Source organism: Capra hircus, chromosome 23 (genome assembly GCF_001704415.2).
Source record: "Capra hircus breed San Clemente chromosome 23, ASM170441v1, whole genome shotgun sequence".
NCBI lineage: Eukaryota > Metazoa > Chordata > Mammalia > Artiodactyla > Bovidae > Capra > Capra hircus.
In genome coordinates this window covers 41,523,159-41,549,849 of record NC_030830.1, presented here as the reverse complement: position 1 = coordinate 41,549,849, position 26,691 = coordinate 41,523,159, and the positions used below count along the sequence as shown (strand labels likewise).

The window sequence follows — 26,691 nt, the reverse complement described above, 5'->3', positions numbered from 1 at the left end:
AAGGAGCAGACAGGGCTGCAGGAGAAATTTGTAAGCGTGAATAAGCATAAACAACAACTAAACTAAAAGGAGCACATTTGACTGGTCCTAATAAGATGGGTGAACCTAGAGCTTATTATACAAAGTTAAGTAAGTCAGAAAGAGAAAGACAAACATCATATATTAACGTATATATATATATGGAATCTAGAGCCATCCGATCTCATGGCACCGATGAACCCTGTTTGCAGGGCAGCAATGCAGACGCGAACACAGAGGACAGACACAGAGTGGGGAGGAGAGGGCAGGATGAGCTGAGGCAGCAGCGCTGAAGCCCATGCATTGCCCTGTGTAAGATTAGAGAGCCGGGGGATCTGCTGTATGACCCGGGAGCTCAAAGGAGGGCTCTGTGACCACCTAGAGAGCTGGGATGGGGTGGTGGGGTGGGAGGGAGGTTCATGCAGGAGGGGACATACCTATATTCATGGCTGGTTCATGCTGATGTATGGCAGAAACCAACACAATATTATAAAGCAATTATCCAGTTAAAAATAAATTTAAATTTTTAAAGAGACACCTAAGCTAGGGTGTCCAAAAATTTATACTTGAGTAAACAGACCACCAAGAAATTTTTTAAGGTAGTTGATATAACAGTCCAGATATGATTACTTTTTAAATTTAATTTACTCTTTTAAAATATTTATTTATTTGTTTGTCTGCGATGGGTCTTAGCTGTGGTTCACAGGATCTTGTTCAGTTGTGGTGTGCAAACTTAGTCGCGGTATGTGGGATCTAGTTCCCCGACCAGGGCTTGAATCCAGGCCCCTGCCGTGGGAACAGAGTCTTAGCCACTGGACCACCAGGGAAGTCCCATGATTACTTTTGCAAATTTTATTGAGTTACAGTTGATATACAACATTGTGTTAATTTCTGCTGCACAGCCAAGTGATTCATTTGTACATATATATATATACATACATACATTCTTTTACATATTTCCATTATTGTTTATCCCAGGATACTGAATATAGTTCCCTGTCCTAAAGAGTAAGACCTTTGTATTCCTCCATCCTGTGTATAATAGTTGGCAAACATATTTCCCTTTAAGAAGAGGGAGGAGGAGCTTTGATTGGCCCACAGCAGAGAGACTTCTGCAGCGGCTGGAAAATTTCTAATTCTTGAACTGGGTGTTGATTACAAGGGTTTTATCTTAAGTCATGTATTAAATAACACATTTTACATGGTTGTTGGTACCTCAGTTTTATTTTAAAGGAAAAAAAAGACTTTAAAAATCAATGAAAAGGGGACTTCTCCAGGGGTCCAGGGGTTATGATTCTTCACTCCCACTGTAGGGGGCACAGGTTTGATCCCTGGTGGCAGCGCTTAAGATCCCGCAGCCCTCACAGTACAGCCAAAAACAAACAAAAAAAAAAAACAATGAAAAGGAAGCAGTGACTATCTGAACACTTGTCTTCTGAAGACTGCAGGGCTGAGTTTGGAGGAGAGAAAGTTGAAGACCACGACTCAGAGGGCTAGGGCTGGACCACAAAAAAGTAAACCATTTGGGGCTGGAAGGAGCTAGGTCTTGGGGGAATTTCTGGGCACTGTCCTTGGGAATGAGGACTTGTGTAGACAAGGAGGAGGACAAAGGGCAGGAGGGTGAGAGACGCGTGATCTCAGAACACAGCACTCCAGAGTTAGTTCAGGACTCCTCCCAGGTCTCACAGAATGAGTCATCCTGACCATTGACCTCACAGCGTCCTTCACTTGGTCCAAGGCCACCTGATGGGTCTTCAGGCTCCCGGGGAGAAGCATCAATTAGAACCTAGTGCGGCTGTGGTGGAAGCACTGCTCTTGGGACCTGCAGGGAGAGCGATAAAGTCTCTTGAGGTCCCCACCCTGCTGGGCAAGGACTCAGCAGACAGTGCACCCAGCCAGAGCCACTTACATCTTATCCCTCCCTCTGCCAAAGGCTGGGTGACTGATCTGGGACCCAAAGATAAGGAAGGAGACATTACCTCATTGCCAAGCAACGGAGTCTCCACATGTCCTGGAATTAAAAAAAAGAAGGAAGAAATAGAATGCATCAATTAGGATCAAAAGTGATTATCCTGAGTGGTGGGAGATGACCCACAACATCAGAACTCTGTTTCCAATTACCCCCTGAAATGTTTCTGGCTTCAGAAAAGATTATCCCAGTGATCCCTGAGAAGTATGGTCAGCCTTCCCCTGTCACACATCTTAGACGTTAGGAAAAGTAGAAAGTGGGAGAAGCTGGGGGCGGGGGGTTAGGTAGCAGGGTGCTCCTCAAAACTTATTACCTTTCCGGGCCCTGATGTGGATGGCAATTCCCACCAGAAAGAAGACTAGCCCGACCAGGAAGGCTGCAGCTCCACTCAGCATCTTTCTCCAAGAATATTCAGACTGAGCTCCTAAAGGAAACAGGTCTCAAAGTTGGCCAAAAGCTCCCAATATTTGGTGCTCCTTTCTGAAACTCCATCCACCTGCAATGCAGAAGACCCCGGTTCAATCCCTGAGTCGGGAAAATCCCCTGGAGGAGGGCATGGCTACCCACTCCAGTAATCTTGCCTGGGAAATCCCATGGACAGAGAAGCCTGGCTGCTACAGTCCATGGAGTCCCAAAGAGTCAAACATGACAGTGACTAACATTTTCTCCTGAAATCCCAGGGTCTGTGCTGGACAGCAATACAATGCTGTCCAGAGAAAGAATACATCTTTGGGTCCAAGGTTTGTACTCACGGAGTTTCTGTTAATGATTCTGATGGCCAATAAGAATGCCCCCCCTAAATGTTAAGGCCAAAGTACCAGAGGACACAAGTTCCCAAAACCAGAAGTGAGTAACAAGGTGATTAGACCTCCTTATTTCTTGGAAGATCCAAGGGTAGCTATCTGCCATGATTTTTCTCCACCCCAGCCCAACAAACACAATTTCTATGACTCCTTCAGGTCAGAGGGAGGAACTAGTGCTGTGGCCAAGGTGAATAGGGAGGTAACACAGGCCCTGTCCAGGGTCAGATCGACCCGAGTTGGGTTCAGAAAGTACAAGCTGGTTCTCACTCCACTCCACAGAAACAGGGCTCGGCAAGCTGGGATGGTCAACAAGGCAGGTGTAGACCTCTCCAAGCTCAGGCGTCATGGGCAGCATCACCGTCGTCTGAAAGGTCCAGTCTCCATTCCTGATGAGGCCGGTGGACATGACCCCCTCTCTTTGTTCCTGCCCATTCCGGAACCAGGTGACCTTGATGTCCCCTGGGTAGAAACCTGTCACCAAGCAAAGCAGCAGATTGCGGTGCTGCAGGGCTGGGGTCTTCTCCGGATACACTGTCACCTCTGGTTGCACTAGGAGGAGAGAGAAAAAATGAGAGGTGGTGAAGGAAATCCACAAAGCCAACACCGGAGTGCCTTTAGGGCTGTCTCTGCCCTGAATCTCTTCCCCAGATCACCCACGTGGCAACCGGAAATGTGGGGAAAGCTCACCCCCAGGACTCAGGCACTGGAAATGTCAGTGTCCACAAGGAGGATGTGGGCTTTATCAGACACACCCACAATTTTCCTTGTGTTCAGGAAGACACTAGCCCTCAAAGGCGCCGAGAACTGGTATCTAGGACCAAGACCACAGTGACCTGACCCTTGAGGACAGTGAGTGAGTCACAACAGGGGACAGATCATATATAGTCTCCCCTGCACCTGACCCTGATGGATAGATATCCTGAAGCAGGAAACTGCCCAGGACAAGGAAGAAGAGCCACGCCCAGGCTCCCACCTAGGAGACTCCAACTCCCACCTCACCTCTCCTCCCCACGGTGAAGGGTGCTCCCAGATTGTAGTTGCGTCTGCAAAGCATGTCCACAGAGGCTCTACTCCTCGCCAGTATATCTGGCCGATTGTTCCACAGCTCAGCATCGGGCTTGCCCAGCTCCGTCAAGGCCACAAACATTCCCAAGTCGCTGTCGAAACGTGCATACTCCTCCAGGTTGAAGATGAATCTGACCACAAACCGCACCTTTTCTGTCCCATTGGTGAAGTAACAGTCAGCCTTTGCCTGGGTCACAAAATCTTCTGGAAAACCAAAAAAGACTATGAACCAGCCCCCATCTTTAGGAAACCCCTACCTGGTATATTACAATGCACCATATGGATTGGAGAGGAGGGCTTTGACCTCAGTAAATCTGACAAAGTAGCCTCTGCTCATCTGGGCCACACCCTGGTTCCTCTTAGCAAACAGACATCTATTCTTTAAAAAAAAAGTGGTACACATATACAATGGAATATGCAGTTCAGTTCAGTTCAGTTCAGTCGCTTAGTTGTGTCTGTCCATCACCAACTGCCGGAGTCCACCCAAACTCATATCCACTGAGTCGGTGATGCCATGTCATCCTCTGTCCTCCCCTTCTCCTCCTGCCCTCAATCTTTCCCAGCATCAGGGTCTTTACAAATGAGTCAGCTCTTTGCATCAGGTGGCCAAAGTATTGGAGTTTCGGCTTCAGCATCAGTCCTTCCAATGAACACCCAGGACTGATCTGCTTTAGGATGGACTGGTTGGATCTCCTTGCAGTGCAAGGGACTCTCAAGAGTCTTCTCCAACATCATAGTTAAAAAGCATCAAGTCTTTGGCACTTAGCTTTCTTTATAGTCCAACTCTTACATCCATACATGACTACTGGAAAAACCATAGCCTTGACTAGATGGACCTTTGTGGACAAAGTAATGTCTCTGATTTTTAATATGCTGTCCAGGTTGGTCATAACTTTCCTTTCAAGGAGTAAGAATCTTTTAATTTCATGGCCGCAATCACCATCTGCAGTCATTTTGGAGCCCAAAAAAATAAAGCCTGACACTGTTTCCACTGTTTCCCCATCTATCTGCTATGAAGTGATGGGACCAGATGCCATGATCTTCATTTTCTGGATGTTGAGCTTTAAGCCAACTTTTTCACTCTCCTCTTTCACTTTCATCAAGAGGCTCTTTAGTTCTTCTTCACTTTCTGCCATAAGGGTGGTGTCATCTGCATAGCTGAGGTTATTGATATTTCTCCCGGCAATCTTGATTCCAGCTTGTGCTTCCTCCAGCCCAGCGTTTCTCATGATGTACTCTGCATATAAATTAAATAAGCAGAGTGACAATATACAGCCTTGACGTACTCCTTTTCCTATTTGGAACCAGTCTATTGTTCCATGTTCAGTTCTAACTGTTGCTTCCTGACCTGCATACAAGTTTCTCAAGAGGCAGGTCAAGTGGTCTGGTATTCCCATCTTCTTCTGAATTTTCCACAGTTTATTGTGATCCACACAGTCAAAGGCTTTGGCATAGTCAATAAAGCAGAAATAGATGTTTTTCTGAAACTCTCTTGTTTTTTGATGATCCAGCAGACGTTGGCAATTTGATCTGTGGTTCCTCTGCATTTTCTAAAACCAGCTTGAACATCTGGAAGATTACTCGGCCATAAAAAAGAACGAAATAACGCCATTTGCAGCAACATGGATGGATCTAGAGATTATCATTTAAGTGAAGTAAGTCAAAGGCAAATATCATATGGTATTGTTTAAATGTGGAATCAGAAATAAAAGGGGTACAAATGAACTTACCTACACAACAGAAATAGAGTACAGATATAGAAAACAAACTTATGGTCGCCAGGCGTAAGGAGGGGAGGGATAAATTGGGAGATCAGAAATGACATATATATACCACTGTATATAAAATAGCTAACAGCAAGGACCTGCTGTATAGCATACAGAACTCTGCTCAATACTCTGTAATGGCCTATATGGGGGGAAAAAATAATGAAAAGAGTGGATGTATGTATATGTATAACTGATTCACTTTGCTGTTCACCTGAAACAAATACAACATTATAAATTAACTATACTCCAATAATTTTTTTTTAAAAAAGAACATTCTTTCTTCTTTGAAAGAAGCCTGAGGTCCAGCCTATCAGGCCAGCCAAATAGGAGACATATCACCCAAAGAAGCAAGTCAAAATGAGTCCAGGGACATGAACATTCATTCAACAAACATACATTCATTTGACCAATATTTATAGACTGTTTGTGTTTTGCCAGACAAAGTGCTAAGTGTCTCTAACCCAGGCTTCCAGAAGCCCAGACTTTTAATTCTCCTTATTATCAAGTCAAAACCAACCATCCCTGTACGGAATAGCTCAATTTTCTTGCCATTAGCAGCTTCATTCTATATATTCCTTCTGGAGTAAAATGAAAGGAAGATGGAGGTGAGGTAAAAAAAAAAAAAAGACAAATGCAGAGCAGATTCACAGTAGTAGAAATTTCCCTCCTGCTTTCCACTTAAATAGGTTTTCTCAAGAATTTTCTCCTGTGCCTTTTCCTGTGCATGGTTACTCAGAGACCTCATCCCCTCTGTTGGCTCTAGTAAAGTAATGACCTCATTACCTCTATCAACTTTGGGCAAAATAATATAAATCCCTGGTTTGAATACGCCTTCATCATCATCATCACCATCATTGGCCCTATATGTACAGTTCTAGTGGTTGTAATAACATGGTGATAAGGAATATAAGCTTAACTTAAACCTTCTCTGGAGCCTTTAATATTAAGCATTTCTACTGAGAATGAATTAAAAAATCCAAATCCAAGGATTCCCTAGAGGCTCAGTGGTTTAAAAAAAAAAATCCGCCTAGCAATGCAGGAGACACGAGTTCGATCCCTGATCCAGGAAGATGCCACCTGCCGCAGAGCAACAAATCCCGTGGGCCACGACTACTGAGCCTGCTGTGCTCGAGCGCCCGGAGCCACAACTATGGCAGCCTGCACGCCCCGGGGCCCGTGCTCTGCAGTGAGAGAAGCCGCTGCAGCGAGAAACCCATGCACAGCAACTCGAGAGTGCCCCCTGCCTGTCCCGACTGGAGAGCAGCCCACGCAGCCATGAAGACCAAGCGCTTCAAAGTAATTAAACAAATTTTAAAAATTATTTTTAAAACTCCAAATCAAAAACAAAATCTAAATCCTTCAATATTCTGTGATAAACCATAATGGAAAAGAATATGAAACAGAATGTACATATCTATATATATATATACACATATAACTGAGTCCCTTTGCCATACAGCGGTAATCAACACAACATGTAATTCAACCATACTTCAATAAAAATAAATTTAAATAAGTAGAAAAATAGAAATCAAACCCATTCTCCATTATGATTTTCTACTTTCAAAGTACGTTACTAGTATTGGTAGTGATTAGTTTGAGCTCTGTATTAACCTTCATACACTGTACCTCATTTCTAAATGGTTCATGTTCCCCAAAACAGTTTTAATTTTCCAAAGTTATTTAATCAATCTTCATAGGTGAGAAAAAGTGTGACTGTTTACTATGGTAAATTCATATGTTGAAATCCCAAATCCCAAGGATGATGGTATTAGTTGGTGGTTTCGGAGGAAGGACCTAAGTTGAGAGCGTGAGCTCTTGATGAATGGGATTAGCGCCCTTAGGGAAGAGGCTCCAGAGAGTGCCCCAGCCCCTTCTGCCACGTCAGGACACAGAGAAGGCACCAGCTCTGAACCAGGATGACAGCCTTTCCCAGGACACAACCAGGCTGGAGTCTTGATCTTGGACTCCTCAGCCTCCAGAACTTTGAGAAATCAATGTCTGTTGGTTATAAGCCACCAAGTCTGTGGTATTTGTCATAGCAGTCCAAACAGACTAAGATAATGACAGCTGTCTTAAACTTGAAGATATGGGTGATTTTAAGAGAGAAACTGGTGTGTGGCCGAGGGCTAGGTCTCGGTTGACTGGGGTTCTGGTTCTGCATCTGCTGGTGTCTCATAGAAACAGACACTTCCCCTTCCTGACCTGCTTCCCCATCACTAAAGATGGGGCTTCAGTTCCCGCACACCACCACCAAGGTAGAGCTCAAAAGCATTTGGGTCAAGTAAGAAAAGAAGCAGAATGTGAGGGAGCAGACGTGGCTCACATGCGCAGTGGAGCATTACTCAGCCACAGAAAAGAACAAGATGGGGTCATTTGTAGAGATGCGGATGGACCCAGAGACTGTCATATAGAGTGAAATAAGTCAGAAAGAGAAAAGCAAATATCAAATATTGATGCATGTCTCTGGAGTCTAAAAAAAATGCTATAAATGACCTTGTTTGCAAAGCAGAAATAAAGACACAGATGTAGCGAACAAATGTATGGATAAGTAGGGAATGGGAGGTGGGGGGGATGAAACTGGGAGGTTGGGATTGATGTATAGACACTATTGATACTATGTATAAAATAGACAACTAATGAGAACCTACTGTAGAGCAATGGCAGCCCACTCCAGTACTCTCGCCTGGAAAATCCCATGGATGGAGGAGCCTGGTGGGCTGCAGTCCATGGGGTCCCTAAGAGTCGGACATGAATGAATGACTTCATTTTCCCTTTTCCTTTCATGCACTGGAGAAGGCAATGGCAGCCCACTCCAGCGTTCTTGCCTGGAAAAATCCCAGGGACAGAGGAGCCTGCTGGGCTGCCGTCTCTGCGGTCGCACGGAGTTGGACACGACTGAAGCGACTTAGCAGCAGCACTGTAGAGCACCGGGAACTCTAGTCAGTGCTCTGCAGTGACGCAACTGGGAAGGAAATCCAAAAAACAGGGGATACATGTGTGTGTATAGCTGATCCACCTTGCTCTACAGTAGAAACAGACACAACATTGTAAAGCAACTATACACCAATAAAAATTAATTTTAAAAAATTAAACTTTTTAAAAAAGCAGAATGCAATTCAACACATAATGACATTTACTAATATTTTAAATGCGCACAGAAAACTGCTACATCTTTTCTAAAGCCACCCTGATACTTAAAGCCACAGCACACACGGAATGGAAGGGAGGGAGAGAGGACAGAGAGAAGCGAGTGATGACAAGGTGCTGTGAGCTTGTTGGGAGAGAGAACTCCACTCTGTGCACTTGAGAACCATGTAAAAGGACGTTCAAATGGGTTAGTAGTGCAGATGAACCAGGAACGATCTCCCGGAAGAAATGGCATTTCGGCTGAGATGTGAAGGGTGATCCTGATCTCAGATGCAGACCTGCTTTCGTGTCAAAGCGCAGAGGAACTACTGGGCTGAGTGTCAGGAGGGCAACATCCTTCCTGGGCCAGCCAGACTGCTCTCAAACTCAGATGAGTCTCTAATCTCCAATTCCCTCTTTCATCTTACAGTCTAAATTAGAAAAATAATTATTTTTCTGTCAGATCTGTGTCAGAGTTTAGGTCTTACTGATCATGTGTGTGTGTGTGTGTGTGTGTGTGTGTGTGTGTGTGTGGGTTGTTGTTGTTTAACAGAAATTATAAGCTCAGAGAGGTTTCTGTTCTCCAAGAACAATGATCTCCTCACACCCACCCTCCCCAACCCTAGGGTTTTGTTCCTCTTTTGCGTTTAACGACTGGCATTTAAAGGGGCTCTGTTTTAAGAATGTTGTATCCTGTTTTCTTCTGATAAATATGTTTTCGGAATGTCCTGTCATTTCATGTTTGCATAGCTTAACTTCTCAGCTAGACAAATACCAGTAAGCATAGGTACCTGGCAATCTGAGGATGGGCATCACACATTCAATTTCTCCTGTTTGTCAAATCGCTTGGTACAATCTGACCATGTTACAGAGGCTTAAAAACGTCAAATGACGCAGTCAAGTCCATATATGCATAAAGAAACAGTCACAAATAAAAGCAGTCACAATCATCAAACTCCTGGCTGAAAGACAGTGGCTATTTTCAGCCTGCCTCAATTTTTCACAGTTCTCCAGATGGCCGGCCATCAATACCATAAGGACCCTGAGCAAGCAATATGTTTCCCTTTTGTTGAATCAGTGGCTCTGGGACAGGAAGTCCCTTTCCCCGCCGCTCCATTTCATGTGGTAAAGCGGGAGGGAAAGCTTTTCTCTGAGAAAGATTCTCTGAAGCCAGAACTGCTTCCTGTCTGAACTGGAACCTGGACCTGAAGGGAAAGGCCTCTCTCCCCCGTGTCAATGTGTGCCTCTATACCTGAAAGAAATCACTATGTTCTTACCTGGAGAATCTCTGCCTTGAGTCATAGAAGCATCCAGCCTGAGAACCGTGGATGAGAAGGCCACCACCCAGGGAACCCAAATAGGACTCATTCTGGAAGAAAGCAAACAAGACAGGAAAATCTCCATCTCTTTAGAACGGGGCTTGGCCACACACACTCAGTCAAATATTCATGCAGAGCAGAGATGTCTTTCTGTCTACCCCAGGATTGGAAACTCCTCATCCAGATAACCAATCAAGCTAGAGGAGCTTAGTGTCATTAGGTGCTGGGTAGGATGCCTTCATAAAGTCATGTGATACCACTCCAGAATTTTTCACCTGCAGAATCACTGGCTGCAGTTCAGGGACTTGGAAACTGGACTAGGAGAAAAAAGAAAAACTACTCTACAGGGTATGTGGTCTCAGGACGACTAAGCAGATTGTTCACCGTGGATCTTTGTATCATCATCCAGCACCATCCCTGGCCTGTTGTGGCCAGTAGATCTCCATGATGATGCGGTGACTGACACTGTCAACAGAGAGCGTCTAAACGAAGACAACAGTGGACAGTATTCCAAGGCATGGCCCTTACGAGGACTCAGGGAAAGGGCGATTAGAGAAAAAATGGAAGAGACAGAATTATCTGGAGAGGAGGATTTCCTATAAACCAGGAGAGGGAGGAAAAAACAAACATGGAGAGAAGCTTCTCGAAAGAATAAAATGCTACAAAAAAATGTTTAAAGGGATAAAAAGAGAGAGTGTGGATATGTGTATATGATTCACTCTGCTGTAATTAACACAACATTGTAAATCAGCTATACTCCAAAAAATTTTTTAAATACGAAAAGAGTTTGGTGTATATCTGGGAAACAATAGCTCTCATGGATTTATATTTATAATAACTTGGCGAAAATAATACATAAGCATGGATAGTGAATCTAAATGTTAAACTTCTTAAGCTAATAAAGGTAGATTTGAAACAATGTTTAAAGAGGATAAAAGGGGGGGGAAGCATTATTATGTTTTATAATTAATGGGGCACCAGTAGCCTTCAGTGGAACAGAGTATTAAAAGAAGAGGCAATATTTCAAAAAGGTAGAGAGTGAATTAAAATAAGAAAATGAAGGCAGCAGATGTACCAGGACCTCAGGAATTTTGGAAGTTGACATATGTGTACTGTTTTGTGGTTTGTCCAGGCACTCAGTTCTGTCCGACTCTTTGGGGTCCCATGGACTTGCAGCACGCCAGGCTTCCCTGCCCATCACCATCTCCTGGAGCTTGCTCACACTCATGTCGGTTGAGTCGGTGATGCCATTCAGACATCTCATCCTTTGTTGTCCCCTTCTCCTCCCGCCTTCAATCTTCCCCCAGCATCAGGGTATTTTCCAATGAGTCAGTTCTCTGCATCAGGTGGCCAAAGTATTTGAGCTTCAGCTTCAGCATCAGTCCCTCCAATGAATATTCAGGATTGATTTCCTTTAGGATGGACTGGTTGGATCTCCTTACAGCCCAAGGGACTCTCAAGAGTCTCCCTCATTGCAAGCAGATTCTTTACCATTTGAGCTACCAGAGAAGTCCCATAAACTTCTTAATCAATGATATTATTCAGTTCAGTTCAGTCGCTCAGTCGTGTCCAACTCTTTGCGACCCCATGAATCACAGCACACCAGGCCTCCCTGTCCATCACCAACTTCCCGAGTTCACTCAAACTCACGTCCATCAAGTCGGTGATGCCATCCAGCCAACTCATCCTCTGTTGTCCTCTTCTCCTCCTGCCCTCAATCCCTCCCAGTATCAGAGTCTTTTCCAATGAGTTACATGAGGAAGCCAAAGTATTGGAGTTTCAGCTTCAGCACCAATCTTTCCAATGAACACCCAGGACTGATCTCCTTTAGGATGGACTTGTTGGATCTCTTGCACTCCAAGGGACTCTCAAGAGTCTTCTCCAACACCACAGTTCAAAAGCATCAATTCTTCGGCGCTCAGCTTTCTTCACGGTCCAACTCTCACATCCATACAAGACCACTGGAAAAACCATAGCCTTGACTAGACAGACTTTTGTTGGCAAAGTAATGTCTCTGCTTTTCAATATGCTGTTTAGGTTGGTCATAACTTTCCTTCCAAGGAGTAAGTGTCTTTTAATTTCATGGCTGCAGTCACCATCTGCAGTGATTTTGGAGCCCCCCCAAAGAAATTCTGACACTGTTTCCACTGTTTCCACATCTATTTCCCAGGAAGTGATGAGCCTAGATGCCATAATCTTCGTTTTCTGAATGTTGAGCTTCAAGCCAACTTTTTCACTCTCCTCTTTCACTTTCATCAAGAGGCTTTTGAGTTCCTCTTCACTTTCTGCCATAAGGGTGGTATCATCTGCATATCTGAGGTTATTGTTATTTCTCCCAGCAATCTTGATTCCAGCTTGTGCTTCCTCCAGCCCAGCATTTCTCATGATGTACCCTGCATATAAGTTAAATAAGTAGGGTGACCATGTACAGCCTTGACGTACTCCTTTTCCTATTTGGAACCAGTCTGTTGTTCCATCTCCAGTTCTAACTGTTATTTCCTGACCTGCATATAGGTTTCTCAAGAGGCAGGTCAGGTGGTCTGGTATTCCCTCTCTTTCAGAATTTTCCACAGTTTGTTGTGATCCACACAGTCAAAGGCTTTGGCATAGTCGATAAAACAGAAATAGATGTTTTTCTGGAACTCCCTTGCTTTTTGGATGATCCAGCAGATGTTGGCAATTTGATCTCTGGTTCCTCTGCCTTTTCTAAAACCAGCATGAACATCTGGAAGTTCTAGGCCAAAAAATTCTATTGATCCAAACTTATTTGGGGCCAACCCAATTCTTTCTGGTGGCCTAAAAGTGATATGCCTCTATGCTGAGGGTCAGTCACCTTTAAGGTTAGTACTTGTTTTTATAGCTACCTTCTGCAGTGACGAAAGTAAGCAGTGGGTAACAGTGGTTTAAAATTATTTTTTTCTGTGAAACTGGCTAATTTGATACATATAGGGAATGTATGAATCTGAGTGTACTTTCAAGCTAGATATGTACATATAAATAGAAGGTAAAAAGAATAAAATGCATTGCTTTAAAAAGAAAGAAAGAAAAAGCACTTTTTCAGACACATGATTAAAATAGGAAGATTTGAAAAACAGGGGAATGAGGAAGTTCAAGCTGTGTGTGGCTTCAACAAACTTATTTTAGAACAAGGCAAGGTCTTCTGTTAAAAAGAAACTGGAAAAAAATATTTGATAAGTAAGAAGAGCAAGACTTCTTTTTCTCCAAAGTGATCTAAAAGTGTATTATTACTTAATTTGCCTCTCGATCCATGGCCCAATATTGTGAATCCTGCAAGATGAAACAGACATGTTTCTTGTCCACAAGAAACGTAAAATTTAGGTGGAGTGACAGAGAAACAATTCACTATAATGTCAGGAAGAATCAAATGAGCTTTAAAGCTTGGGCACACAAGAAAATTCGAGCCGTCTAGAAAGAGTTCATGATGAAGCTGATAAAGTTGATATTTCACAGAAGTGGCCAACAGGAAATGTTATAATTTGGAATACCCAGTGCATGGGGACAACAGAGAAGGAATAAACAGTGAAACAAAAAATGTGCCAGGAATTCCTTAAAAATTACTGTTTGGCCACAATAACTATATGTATGCACACTAATTCACTGAATGGGAGAGGAACACAGTAGAATTTTTTTCTTTTTCACTTCCCTAAGAGAATACATGTTTTGATGGGTGTGTAAGGTGGGACTGTAATGGTAGTATACCCAGAGAGTCTGGAATATTTGAGTTATGTGTTACCGAACATGCTGAGAGGCCCTCAGCTGCCCACAAACGCAATATTCTTTCCATAATGTAATAAGTGTAATACTCGTACTCATAAATGTAATAGCAAATTGTAAATAAAAGGCCAGTCAAATCCCTGATGCTCTAATAGAGGGTTTTACGGTAAAGCTTCTATGAAGCATGAGACCCCAAGCAAGGTTCTCATGTTTCCACTTTTACCGATAACCAGCTGTAAATCCTGAAGGACTAGAACTTCCAAGCACATAAAGTGTAGGAAGAAGAAAGATGGCGGGTCACAAAGGAACTCTGTTGAAGATGGCAGAAATAAGATTCCGGAAAAGAAAGGTGAAACATGGAGGTTCCCCAGAGCTGAAGGAGAACAGGCAGCATGTGTCTGTACCCCAGCTCGAGGGTGATTCGCAGGAGCAGTTCATGGGACACCTGGATCCACAGAGAAAACCTCTGGTGTTGAAAGGAATTGATTTGGGAGCATGTACAAGCAAATGGATGGAGGACTTCCCTGGTGGCTCAGATGGTAAAGCGTCTGCCTACAACGTGGGAGACCCAGGTTCTATCACTGGAAAGGGTCTGGAAGAGCCCCTGGAGAAGGAAATGTCAACCCACTCCGGTATTCTTGCCTGGAGAATCCCATGGATGGAGGAGCCTGGTAGGCTATAGTCCATGGGGTCACAAAGAGTCAGACGCAACTGAGCGACTTCACTTTCACAAGCTGATGGACAGTGGATCACTGAGCCAAATCAGAAGGAGGAAAGAAGTGAAGATTCACGTTGCTGCAGTTGCCCCATGTACTTTCTTAAACTTTTACCAAGCTGGTACAGAGGGCAACTGAAGAAAACCATAAGGAATTCTTTATATCAGAGGATCTACTGTACTTCATGCTTTGTGGATCCACTTTTTACTACAAGCATATATAGAGACATTTCTTCATAAGGCCACCAGAGAGCATTAATAGAAAAAACTGAGAAGGACAACCTAGGATCACTTGGCAAAGACCCTAGAAAGGATCTTGCAAACATCAGAAAGCAGTTTCCTTTACTGGAAGGAGATATTGAATTTCCAAAATTCTTCAAAGAATGGTTCTTTTCCAATGTTTTTCAAATTAAGCTCACCAAAGTTACAACTTTGGATCCACTATAATGTAATGGATAACTTCTCAATACAAGTGACAGGGGAAAAAATGCATTATAATATTCAGTCCTCAAGATGCCCAATGTTTATAATTATCAGGTATTAAATCAGAAGTGCCAAACATAGATAACACAGACTTATCTAAAGATCTACTGTTTTCCAAGGCTAGATGGTATGAATGTTCCCTTAAAGCTGGAGATGTATTATTCATTCCTGCTTTATTATTCCACAATATAATTTCTGAAGAGTTTAGAGTGGGGGTGAATGTCTTTTGGAAGCACCTTCCCTCTGAATTGTATGGTAAAATGGATACCTATGGAAACAAAGATCCTACAGCAGCATCAAGAACTGCACAAATTTTGGACAGAGCCGTCAGTTCAGTTCAGTCGCCCAGTCAAACAGTCAGGACTCTTTGCGACCCCATGAATCCCAGCATGCCAGGCCTCCCTGTCCATCACCAGCTCCCGGAGTTCACTCAAACTCACGTCCATCGAGTCAGTGATGCCATCCAGCCATCTCATCCTCTGTCTCCCCCTTCTGCTCTTGCTCCCAGTCCCTCCCAGCATCAAAATATTTTCCAATGAGTCAACTCTTTGCATGAGGAGGCCAAAGTATTGGAGTTTCAGCTTCAACATCAGTCTTTCCAATGAACACCCAGGACTGATCTGCTTTAGGATGGGCTGGTTGGATCTCCTTGCACTCCAAGGGACTCTCAAGAGTCTTCTCCAACACCACACTTCAAAAGCATCAATTCTTCGGTGCTCAGCTTTCTTCACAGTTCAACTCTCATATCCATACAAGACCACTGGAAAAACCATAGCCTTGACTAGACGGACCTTTGTTGGCAAAGTAGTGTCTCTGCTTTTCAATATGCTATCTAGGTTGGTCATAACTTTCCTTCCAAGGAGTAGGTGTCTTTTAATTTCATGGCTGCAGTCACCATCTGCAGTGATTTTGGAGGCCCCCCCCCCACAAAACATTCTGACACTGTTTCCACTGTTTCCACATCTATTTCCCAGGAAGTGATGGGACCGGATGCCATGATCTTCGTTTTCTGAATGTTGAGCTTTAAACCAACTTTTTCACTCTCCTCTTTCACTTTCATCAAGAGACTTTTGAGTCCCTCTTCACTTTCTGCCATAAGGGTGGTGTCATCTGCATATCTGAGGTTATTGTTATTTCTCCTGGCAATCTTGATTCCAGCTTGTGCTTCTTCCAGCCCAGCGTTTCTCATGAGAGCCTTAAAAACCCTCAAAGAATTGCAAGAGCAATATAGGGACTTCTATGAGATCCAACCAGTCCATTCTAAAAGAGATCAGCCCTGGGTGTTCTTTGGAAGGAATGATGCTAAAGCTGAAACTTCAGTACTTTGGCCACCTCATGAGAAGAGTTGACTCATTGGAAAAGACTCTGATGCTGGGAGGGATTGGAGGCAGGAGGAGAAAGGGACGACAGAGGATGAGATGGCTGGATGGCATCACTGACTCGATGGACGTGAGTCTGAGTGAACTCCGGGAGTTGGTGATGGACAGGGAGGCCTGGCGTGCTGCGATTCATGGGGTCTCAAAGAATCGGACACGACTGAGCAACTGAACTGAACTGAACTGATGCAGGGCGAATGGTTTTGCCCATTCAAGATAAAGCCTATAGCAAAAATTTTGAATAAATAAAGAACTGAATGCAAAGAGCATAAACTTTTAAACACAATTCATTTCAAATACTGGAAAAGTGTAACAAGATGTAAGTCATTTTTTAAAAGATTTATTCTTCTCAGAGGGGCACTAGTGGTAAAGAATCTGCCTGCCAGTACAGGAGACAAAAGAAACATGGGGTCAGTCCCAGGGTTGGGAAGATACCCTGGAGTAAGAAATAGCAATACACTCCAGTATTCTTGCCTGAAAAATTCCATGGACAGAAGAGCCCCGTGGCTACAGTCCATGGGGATCACAGTCAGTCATGGCTAAGCATGCACACACACAAAATGGGAAAGGCAGCTCAATCTCAGATTTATAAATTAAATAAGTATGAAGGTGGGGGAGGTGAAATGCAACTTTGTAACTTTTAGTGTCCTGTGATGCCTCTCCCCCTCTACTGTTAGTAAAATGCCCTGCCTGGGGATCTGAGGAGTCAGAATAAATATTTCTTCCCCTGGAAGGCCATGACAGGAAGAATAAGAAAAAGATGGGGAGAGTTCCCTGGTGGTCCAGGGATTAAGACTGTGCTCTCACTACCATGGGCTCGGGTTAGAACCCTGGTTGGGGAGCTAAGATTCCCCAAGCCATAGGAAACAAAATATATAGAAAACTATAAAACACTGGTGAAAGAAATCAAAGAGGACACTAATAGATGGAGAAACATATCATGAACATGGAGAAATATATCCATGAACAATGGATTGGGAGAATCAATATAGTGAAAGTGAGTATACTACACAAAGCAATCTATAGATTCAATGCAATCCCTATCAAGCTACCAATGGTATTTTTCACAGAGCTAGAACAAATAATTTCACAATTTGTATGGAAATACAAAAAAAACTCAAATAGCCAAAGCAATCTTGAGAAAGAAGAATGGAACTGGAGGAATCAACCTGCCTGACTTCAGGCTCTACTACAAAGCCACAGTCATCAAGACAGTATGGTACTGGCACAAAGACAGAAATATAGATCAATGGAACAAAATAGAAAGCCCAGAGATAAATCCACACACCTATAGACACCTTATCTTTGACAACGGAGGCAAGACTATACAATGGAGAAAAGACAAGTGGTGCTGGGAAAACTGGTCAACCACTTGTAAAAGAATGAAACTAGAACACTTTCTAACACCATACACAAAAATAAACTCAAAATGGATTAAAGATCTAAATGTAAGACTAGAAACTATAAAACTCCTAGAGGAGAACATAGGCAAAACACTCTCTGACATAAATCACAGCAGGATCCTCTATGACCCACATCCCAGAATATTGGAAATAAAAGCAAAAATAAACAAATGGGACCTAATTAAAATTAAAAGCTTCTGCACAACTAAGGAAACTATAAGCAAGGTGAAAAGACAACCTTCAGAATGGGAGAAAATAATAGCAAATGAAGCAACTGACAAAGAACTAATCTCAAAAAATACACAAGCAACTCCTGCAGCTCAATTCCAGAAAAATAAATGACCCAATCAAAAAATGGGCCAAAGAACTAAATAGACATTTCTCCAAAGAAGACATACAGATGGCTAAACAAACACATGAAAAGATACTCAACATCACTCATTATCAGAGAAATGCAAATCAAGACCACAATGAGGTACCATTTCACGCCAGGCAGAATGGTTGCTATCTAAAAGTCTACAAGCAATAAATGCTGGAGAGGATGTGGAGAAAAAGGAACACTCTTACACTGTTGGTGGGAATGCAAACTAGTACAGCCACTATGGAGAACAGGGTGGAGATTCCTTATAAAACTGGAAATAGAACTGCCTTATGACCCAGCAATCCCGCTGCTGGGCATACACACCAAGGAAACTAGAATTGAAAGAGACATGTGTACCCCAATGTTCATCGCAGCACTGTTTATAATAGCCAGGACATGGAAGCAACCTAGATGTCCATCAGCAGACGAATGGATAAGAAAGCTGTGGTACATATACACAATGGAGTATTACTCAGTCATTAAAAAGAATACATTTGAATCCGTTCTAATGAGGTGGATGAAACTGGAGCCTATTATACAGAGTGAAGTAAGCCAGAAAGAAAAACACCAATACGGTATACTAACACATATATATGGAATTTAGAAAGATGGTAACAATAACCCTGTATGCGAGACAGCAAGAGGGACACTGATGTATAGAACAGTCTTTTGGACTCTGTGGGAGAGAGAGAGGATGGGATGATTTAGGAGAATGGCATTGAAACATGTATAATATCATATATGAAATGAATCGTCAGTCCAGGTTCAGTGCAGGATATAGGATGCTTGTGGCTGGTGCACTGGGATAACCCAGAGGGATTGTATGGGGAGGGAGGTGGGAGGGGTTTCAGGATGGGGAACACGTGTACACCCGTGGCGGATTCATGTTGATGTATGGCAAAACCAATACAATATTATAATTAGCCTCCAATTAAAATAAATAAATTTATAGTTTAAAAGTAATAAAAATAGAAAATTAAAAATAAATAAATAAAAGAAAGAAACAGATGGGGCAGTATGGAAGACATTATTGGTGTTCACCAACTTTCTCTATTCCTTAGGCATATAGAAAACTGCAGTTGCTACTCTTCTATAGGTGCTAGAGACTAGTTCTAGCTCCCCTGAGAGGAGAATCCTCCGCATTGATTGTTAAATTCTGGAGGACTTTCCTCTTCCCCTACTGTAACTGACCAGGACCCCATGAGGTCTTCCCAGAATAGACCCCCCAGCCATGTCCTCCACCTGTCTTTCCTCTGTAGAAAAACCTCAACTGAAGAAATGAGGAAATGCACAAAAAAAAAAAAGAAGAAGAAAAGAAGTATTGAAACAAGACAAAATAATAATAGCTGAGCCATTATACAAAGGCAAGGACCTTTAGTTCTTCCTCAAGGACTATAGATAATATTCTGAGTCATATCCTGTGAGCTGTTTTACAGATACTGAAAATGCTCCCTGGTGGAAGATATTAACTGTAGGCTGCCCAAAAGCATGTAGACCCCAGACCCCAGGAACCAGGAGGTTGATGATGCTGACTCCAGATTACCTCATCACCAACCATTCAGAAGAACGTCCATTAGATGACCACACTCCTGCTCCTTGAACACTGTGAGATTCCTCACTATCTCCTCCTCCTGTGCCCCCCTCCCCCAGCCTGGCAAAGGAATAAAGTTATTTCTTTATATTTCACCAAAACTCTGTCTCCACGATGTAATCTGGCACCGTTGTAAAGAGGTCCAATTTTGGCAATATCACTAAGTCAACCCAAACAGGCTTGAGTTCAAATGTTGGAATCAGTATATAAAAGCAGTCTAATTAGATGAGTCATTGGAGAAAGAAGGTCCCTGGAGAATCACCTGAATCTACAACAGATGCTATATGAATCCAAAATAACTTGCTTAATTAAGGCATTTGATAATGGGTCCTCCCTGGAGGATCAGTGATTGGGACTCCACTGCAAGGGGTCAGGTTCAGTCCTTGGTCAGGGAACTAAAATCCCATAGTCCATGGGATTTTTTTGGCAGTGCAGCCAAAAAAAAAGAAAAAGGCACCAGCAGTCCTTGTTACCACAGCCTCACTTAACTTGCTAGAACAGGAACCAGAATGTCACCCACAGTCCTCAGGTAGATTCGAATATTTATGAATTAGGAGCCTGACCACAGGTCAGAAATTGACTAAGTGTAGGGATGTGTGACCTGTTGTGAGTGTGAGTGTTATGGTTGTGAGTGTTCTAGAGCTGGGTGGGGGTGTTGCTCCCAGTTGGAAGGGTGTGTGTGGCTCTGAGTTTAAAAAAAAAAAAAAAAAGGTAGCCATCAGAAGGAGCTCAAGCCACTGAATTTTAATTTCCTTCTTTCTTCACACAAATATCTATGTATCTTTCCCACGTATCTCATCTCATCTGAAAATGAAGAAAAGTGTTTTGCTTGAGGCTGAGTGAGTGAGGACGTGACCTGGGGGTACCAGAAGCAGTAAAAGCCGGAGATGAGAAGGCCGCACAGGTCTCAAGCCTGTCTCCCCTCCCCTGCTGCCAGCCCGGTGGCCAGGCTCCTGCACCTTCTCTCAGAGATAAACAAGAGCCGGTGGGGAGAAGAGGACCGTGGGGCCCAAAAGACACAGAGTAAATGGGGCTTGTACGCGCATTTGGAGGAAGGAGGAGGAGTCCTTAGATGGGGAGGACTGGAGGATACGGATGCTGAACCGGAAGTTAGCAGCGCCGTTCTTTCTTACTTCCGGTGTGAATGTGTCCCCAGCGCGTACCTTCTGAAATCTAACTTGACCGCATCATAACAGTAAGAGTTAATATCTGTCAGCTGCTTGTTACAAATCATTTTTCTAGGCACGGTGTGAATATGGGGGGGCAGGAGGAGGGAGAGAGAGAATCATCAGAACAACCCTTCACTGTGATACTATCATGACTTCCCTTCTACAGGTGAAGTAGTGAGAGAATGAACCAGAGTTCACAGGAAGTTAGCCCACGGGCTATGCTGTTTTCACTGCACTGTATTTCTTACTTGGGAACCCAGGAAAGCCTCATTTCTACATCTTTAACATCCCTGCAATAAGATGCACAAAAGGTCAAAATGACTGAATTATAACTTTGGTGCCAGGATAGACCTCCATCCTTGTCTCTTAAGAGAAGTCAGTGGTCTCATGGATCAGGAACAAGGAATGACAGGGAGACCATCTATAGGAAAAGGTAGCAAGGTCAACCAAAGAGAGACGGCAATAACCAACCTGGGAATCTCCCTTGCCAGTGGCCTGTGATACAGCTTGAATAAATGGAAGCATCCGGTTGGTCCAATCAGAAGCTCTGTTGAGTCGTTTTCTGTGCTGCTTGTCACTGTCCCCAGTGGGAGGATCGGGGTTTCCCAGGCTCTTCAGAGAAACCAGACATTTCAGAGGAGACAGCTAATAAAGAGAGAGGTCATGCCTAGTTGCCCTCTCCCACATTTTTGTTTTTTCTTCTACTTGTGTGAGTTTGAAAAAGATGAGGGATTTTCATTTTTCTCTTCCTGCCTGACTTCAACCAAGAACTCTACTTCATAGAAATATGGGCTTTTCTGTGATTTTCCCCCAAAACTCACCCCTCATTTTGCATCCCTCTTCCGCTTTCCCTCCCTGTTCTCTAGGGAGTGAGAGAAGCTGGGCATGGTAGATGCAGCTGTGTATTGAGGGTGTTAAAAAATCATTCTCTATATTACCTGGCAAAACTATCTCTTCAGTCTCTATCTTAGTGACTTTATTATTTTTTATTGAAATATAATTAGGTTACAACACTGTGTTAGTTCCAAGTGTACAACATAGTGATTTGATACTTCTATACATTACAAAGTAATCAACATGATAAATCTAGATGCCATCTGTCATCATACAAAGTTATTACCATAGTATTCACTGTTTTAGCCACCCTGTGGATTTCATTCTTGTGACACATTCATTTTGTAACTGGAGGCTTACGCCTCTGAATCTCCCTCACCCATCTCACTCATTCTCCCCAGTCCCCTCCCCTTTGGCAACCACTCTGTACAACGTGTCTTTCTACTCTTTGCTTGTTCACTTGTTTTTCAGATCCCACATGCAAGTGAAACCATACAGTGTATGTCTTTCTCTGACTTACTCTTCCTTAATGTGATACCTGCTAGGCCCGTCTATGTTGTTGCTAATGGCATGATTTTCTTTTTTTATGACTGAGTGACTTTCCATCACATGTATGTACCCCATCTTCTTGATCCATTCATCTACTGATAGACACTTAGGTTGTTTCCATTTGATTTTGTTTCCCTTTCACTTAATTCACTTTGTTTCATTCTTTCATTTTATTGATATAAATAATTAAAGTCATGAATTCTCCTCTGAATACTGCTTTGGCCGTATCCTAAAAATTTTGATGTGTGATTTTCAATTGTCATTTTTCTAGAAATTTTTCAGTTGTTGCTTTCTCACTCTCTGGCCCAAGAAAAAGACTATTTCTTTAAGTTTCCATGTGGAAGGGCATTTATCTTTTCTGACCTTATTATTATTATCTAGTTTGTTCCATTATAGTCGGAGAATTGTATCTATATCATTCCTACTTTGGGGGGGGGCGCGAATTACTGAAGTTTATTGTGCCAGCATGTGTGGTCCATTTTCATTAATACTTTGTTGAAACTTGAAAAATTGTTTTCCCAGTTTTCAGTGAGAAGATGTCAATATAGATTCATCAGATCTAACTTTTGACTAAGTAGCATCTTCTGTGTTCATAACTTTTATCTACTTGATTTCTCTGGTCCTAAGAAAAGTGAATTAAAATCACCTATTACTACTTTTCTGAATAGTTTCCTAGTATCTTCCTTAATTTCTGCTCCGTGATGGTTACTTATATGCTATTTGGAACTTACATATCTCTTAGATATCCATTTTTAATTTTACACTTTCCATTATAAAGTGCCTTCTTATCTCAATCAATTTGGGTAGATGGATCTGAATGCCACCTTCTTTAATAATAAGATTGTGACCTCTGCTTTCTTTAGGTTTACATTGTCTCTTTTTATGCCTTTGTCTACCATTTTATTTGTTGAATAAATGAATGAATCTTTCAGGACTTCCCTATCAATCCAGTAGTTAAGATTCCATGCTTTCACTGCAAGAGGAGTGGGTTTGACCTCTGGCCAGGGAACTAAGATCCACATGCCACATGGAGTGGCCAAAAAATTCAAATTTAAAAGTGAAAAAAAAAATGAATCTTTCTGAGTCACTGTATTTTTAAGCATATCTTTTGTATATTGCAAACAGCAGAGTTTTTCTTTTAATCTAATCTGAAAATATTTTAATTTTAATATTTTAATGAGTTAAGTCCATTTATAATTATTAATATGGCAAATGGATTCAGTATGATTTGGAGAGTATTATTTTCTATTAAATATGTTTATATGAGTATTGCATTTTAAAAATCTTTCACTATATCTTTTTGCGTTTTCCTGATTGCAGTCTTTCAGATTTGGGGAAAGCTGTTTATGTTGGTATTATCTTGATTTTGCCTTTATATAATGCGGTTAGTTTCTCCCTTCTTTAGATAGTTCCTGTTAGTTTTCTACTATAAATATCCGAAAACTGCTTATATTCTCTCTCTTTCTCTTCAGTTGTCTTTGTGTGTGCCTTTGTAGTCTTAAATATGTTCTAAATACGTGAAGTTGGGCGAAGTGCACCTTCACCTAGCTCTGTGTCCCAGGCAAGTGAGCAAATGTTTCTCAGACTCCATTTCTCATTCTTACAATTGGGAAAGTAATACATGCCACATAAGATTACCTTAAAGGTAAAGTAAGATATGGCAGGTTCTTAGCACAGCAGGAGCACACAGAAAGCACTCCATGAATGATTATCATTGATACTGAATATTGTATTTCATAAAAGTCCTTGAAACTTAGTATTTCCCAGGACCAGTAGATGGCACTGGATTCAAGTAAATGGATGTTCTTCTCACTCAGCACCCAAAACAGGGAAGATCTTTGTTTTCCCTTCCCCCTAGTCCTTTCTCTGCAGATTCTGACAACTCCGCACTTCCTTCTGAGGCCCCACTGCCATTCAGAGGCAAGTGGCTGCCCCACTCAGCTGGCGCATGAAAGACTTGAAGTTCAAAATTGTTCCCGCTTTGGGCAGGGCAGACAGGGTGGGAGGTTGTTTGGGGACCCAGAGTAATCTGAGAGTTTCCTAAGTTTCCTCTTTGCCATTCATATCTTGCTTCGAAAAGAGCAGCACATGGCTAAGTGGAAAGACTCTGAAGGTAAGTGACGAGAGGATAGGGAATTTAAGGTGTGGGAGTGAAACGGTGATGGGCAGTGGGAGGGGAAAATGAAAAGAACTAGAACTGGACTTCCCTGGTGGTCCAGTGGTTAATAATCCACCCGCTACTGCAGGGTTGCAGGTCCGATCCCTGGTCTGGGAAGATCCCACATGCTGTGTGGCAACCGCACACCACGACTACTAAAGCCATGTGCCCTAGAGGCTGTGCGCTGCAACAAGAGAAACCACCGCATCAGAAGCCCTTGCACCACTACTCAAGAGTGCCCCACTCACCACAACTGGAGGAAGCCCGCACGCATCAACCAAAACCCAGCACAGCCGAAAATAATTTTTTTTTTTTTTAAAGAACTGGAACTCTGGACAAATCAGAAATACTAATGCCTGTGGTTACCAGGCAGACCACACTTGGGAATTTGTTGAATACACTGTCAGGGAATGTTTTTCTGTGTCTCTAAAGTCAGTTTTACCTGGGACTATCCCTCAAGGATAATGCATTTTCATGACCCCTTATGATCCTAAGGTCTGCTGCACCTTCCTGGATGCCCATCCAAATGCCTGAGTTTCCCTCCCAGCTCTCTGACTGATGGGCTCTGTGATTTCAGGCCCCTTTCCCTATCTGTAAAAGATTTGACAGCTATACCATTTTTAAGATGTCTTTCAAGTGTTAGGTATTATGAATCCGTGGGTGTAATTATACTGAGGTTACCAAAGAATTTTAATAGATCCTTTTCTCCATGAAGACTGTAGTTCCCACAAGGCAGGGGATATAGAACTTATTATTCCTATCTTGCAGACGGAGGAAGGACACTTGGTGGGGAGGGGAAAGAATCAGGCCAGTCTTCTCTCTCCCAATGCTTAATTCACCCTCAGTGACATGTGAAAGGCTACTGACTCCAGTATTCTGGCCTGGAGAATTCCATGGACTATACAGTTCATGGGGTGGCAGAGAGTCAGACAGGACTGAGCGACTTTCACTTTCACTTTCTCTCTCTCCCAATGCTTATTTCGCCCTCAGTGAAATTTGAGCAATTAACAGGTGTGGAACAGCAGGACAACCGCAGATGAAGTAAAGGTTTACACGCATAGGAAGTTATTTACTCTGGCCTCACCCTGATCCCAACAGTTGCCAGGCAGAAACAAACCCAAAACAACAAAAGTTCTGGTGAGTTCAGGGCGAGTCTGGAAAGTACCTGCTACTTCTGGGAAAGTGAAAGTTTTAGTTTTCTAAAAAATAGCAAATGTAAGACCTTCCATGAACCAGTGACATGTACAGCTCTGGAATGTCAGTGATTTGTATGTGTAAGGAATATTGAGATGGAAGACAGTAGAGGAAGGAGATTCATTCATTTACCCAAAAGAGTTATTTATCATTCAATGTGAATGAAGCCCTGTGCCAGGCAGTAGACATAAAGCTTAATAAGACAGGTGGCCTCCCCTGCAGGGGCTCATGGTCTAGTGTAAGGACGGAGGTCAACGGCGGGGGTGGAGACTTTAATAGGGACAGTGAGCCCCTGGAACACAGCAGCAGGAGCACGTGGAAAGGAGCTCTGAGACAACTAGAGAAGGATTCCTGGGAGACTTAAACCCTGCTGCTGCTGGTGAATCTTAAAGAACTAGGGCCTAACGGGGAGAGCCATTTTGGGAATGGCAGGGCGCGCCATATACGGAGGCACAAAGATATCAGGAGGGCAGGAAGTTTGTCATGGATGGAAAGTCCTTTCCAAAAGGAAAAGCAGAGAGAAATGGGCTAGATAAGCTGTGTTTCTGGGGAGGAAATATCAGTGCAGCAAGAGTAGGGACATAGGAAGGATTTTTCAGGAGTGATACTGCTTTACTTGTCCCCTAGAAAGAAAAATGACTTCATTAACGTCTGGAAGAGATGAACCAATGATAGGGGAACCTCTTTGGACATGAGATCATTCCCTGGTGGCTCAGATGGTAAAAAATCTGCCTGTGATGCAGGAGACCCAGGTTCGATCCCTGGATCAGGAAAAACCCCTGGAGAAGGGAATGGCTACCCACTCCAGTGTTCTTGCCTGGAGAATCCCATGGACAGAGGAGCCTGGGGGGCTACAGTCCATGAGGTCGTAAAGAGTCATACAGGACTGAGTGACTGACCCTTTCACTTTCACAACACAATGAATGAAAGTTGTAACAATGGAATTAGAGAGAAAATAAGGGATTCAGAGCTGTTCACAACTAGAAGTGAAAGAGCTTTAGGAGATTGATTATACAGTAGACTATAACAAAAGATGCATTATAATTGGTTG

The 26,691-nt window shown here is 42.9% G+C and overlaps 1 protein-coding gene and 1 pseudogene across 1 annotated transcript; one reads left to right on the top strand and one right to left on the bottom strand.

The window, feature by feature from the left end:
• LOC102187356 (HLA class II histocompatibility antigen, DO beta chain) lies at window positions 1,221–10,200 on the bottom strand. The gene is made up of 6 exons (XM_005696206.3): window positions 10,031–10,200; window positions 3,790–4,059; window positions 3,058–3,339; window positions 2,301–2,411; window positions 1,998–2,029; window positions 1,221–1,840 (listed from the first exon to the last, which is right to left on the bottom strand). The coding sequence occupies exons 1-6, from the start codon at window positions 10,155–10,157 to the stop codon at window positions 1,805–1,807; spliced, it is 858 nt and encodes a 285-aa protein (XP_005696263.2). The 5' UTR covers window positions 10,158–10,200; the 3' UTR covers window positions 1,221–1,804.
• LOC102180357 lies at window positions 14,097–16,626 on the top strand (annotated as a pseudogene).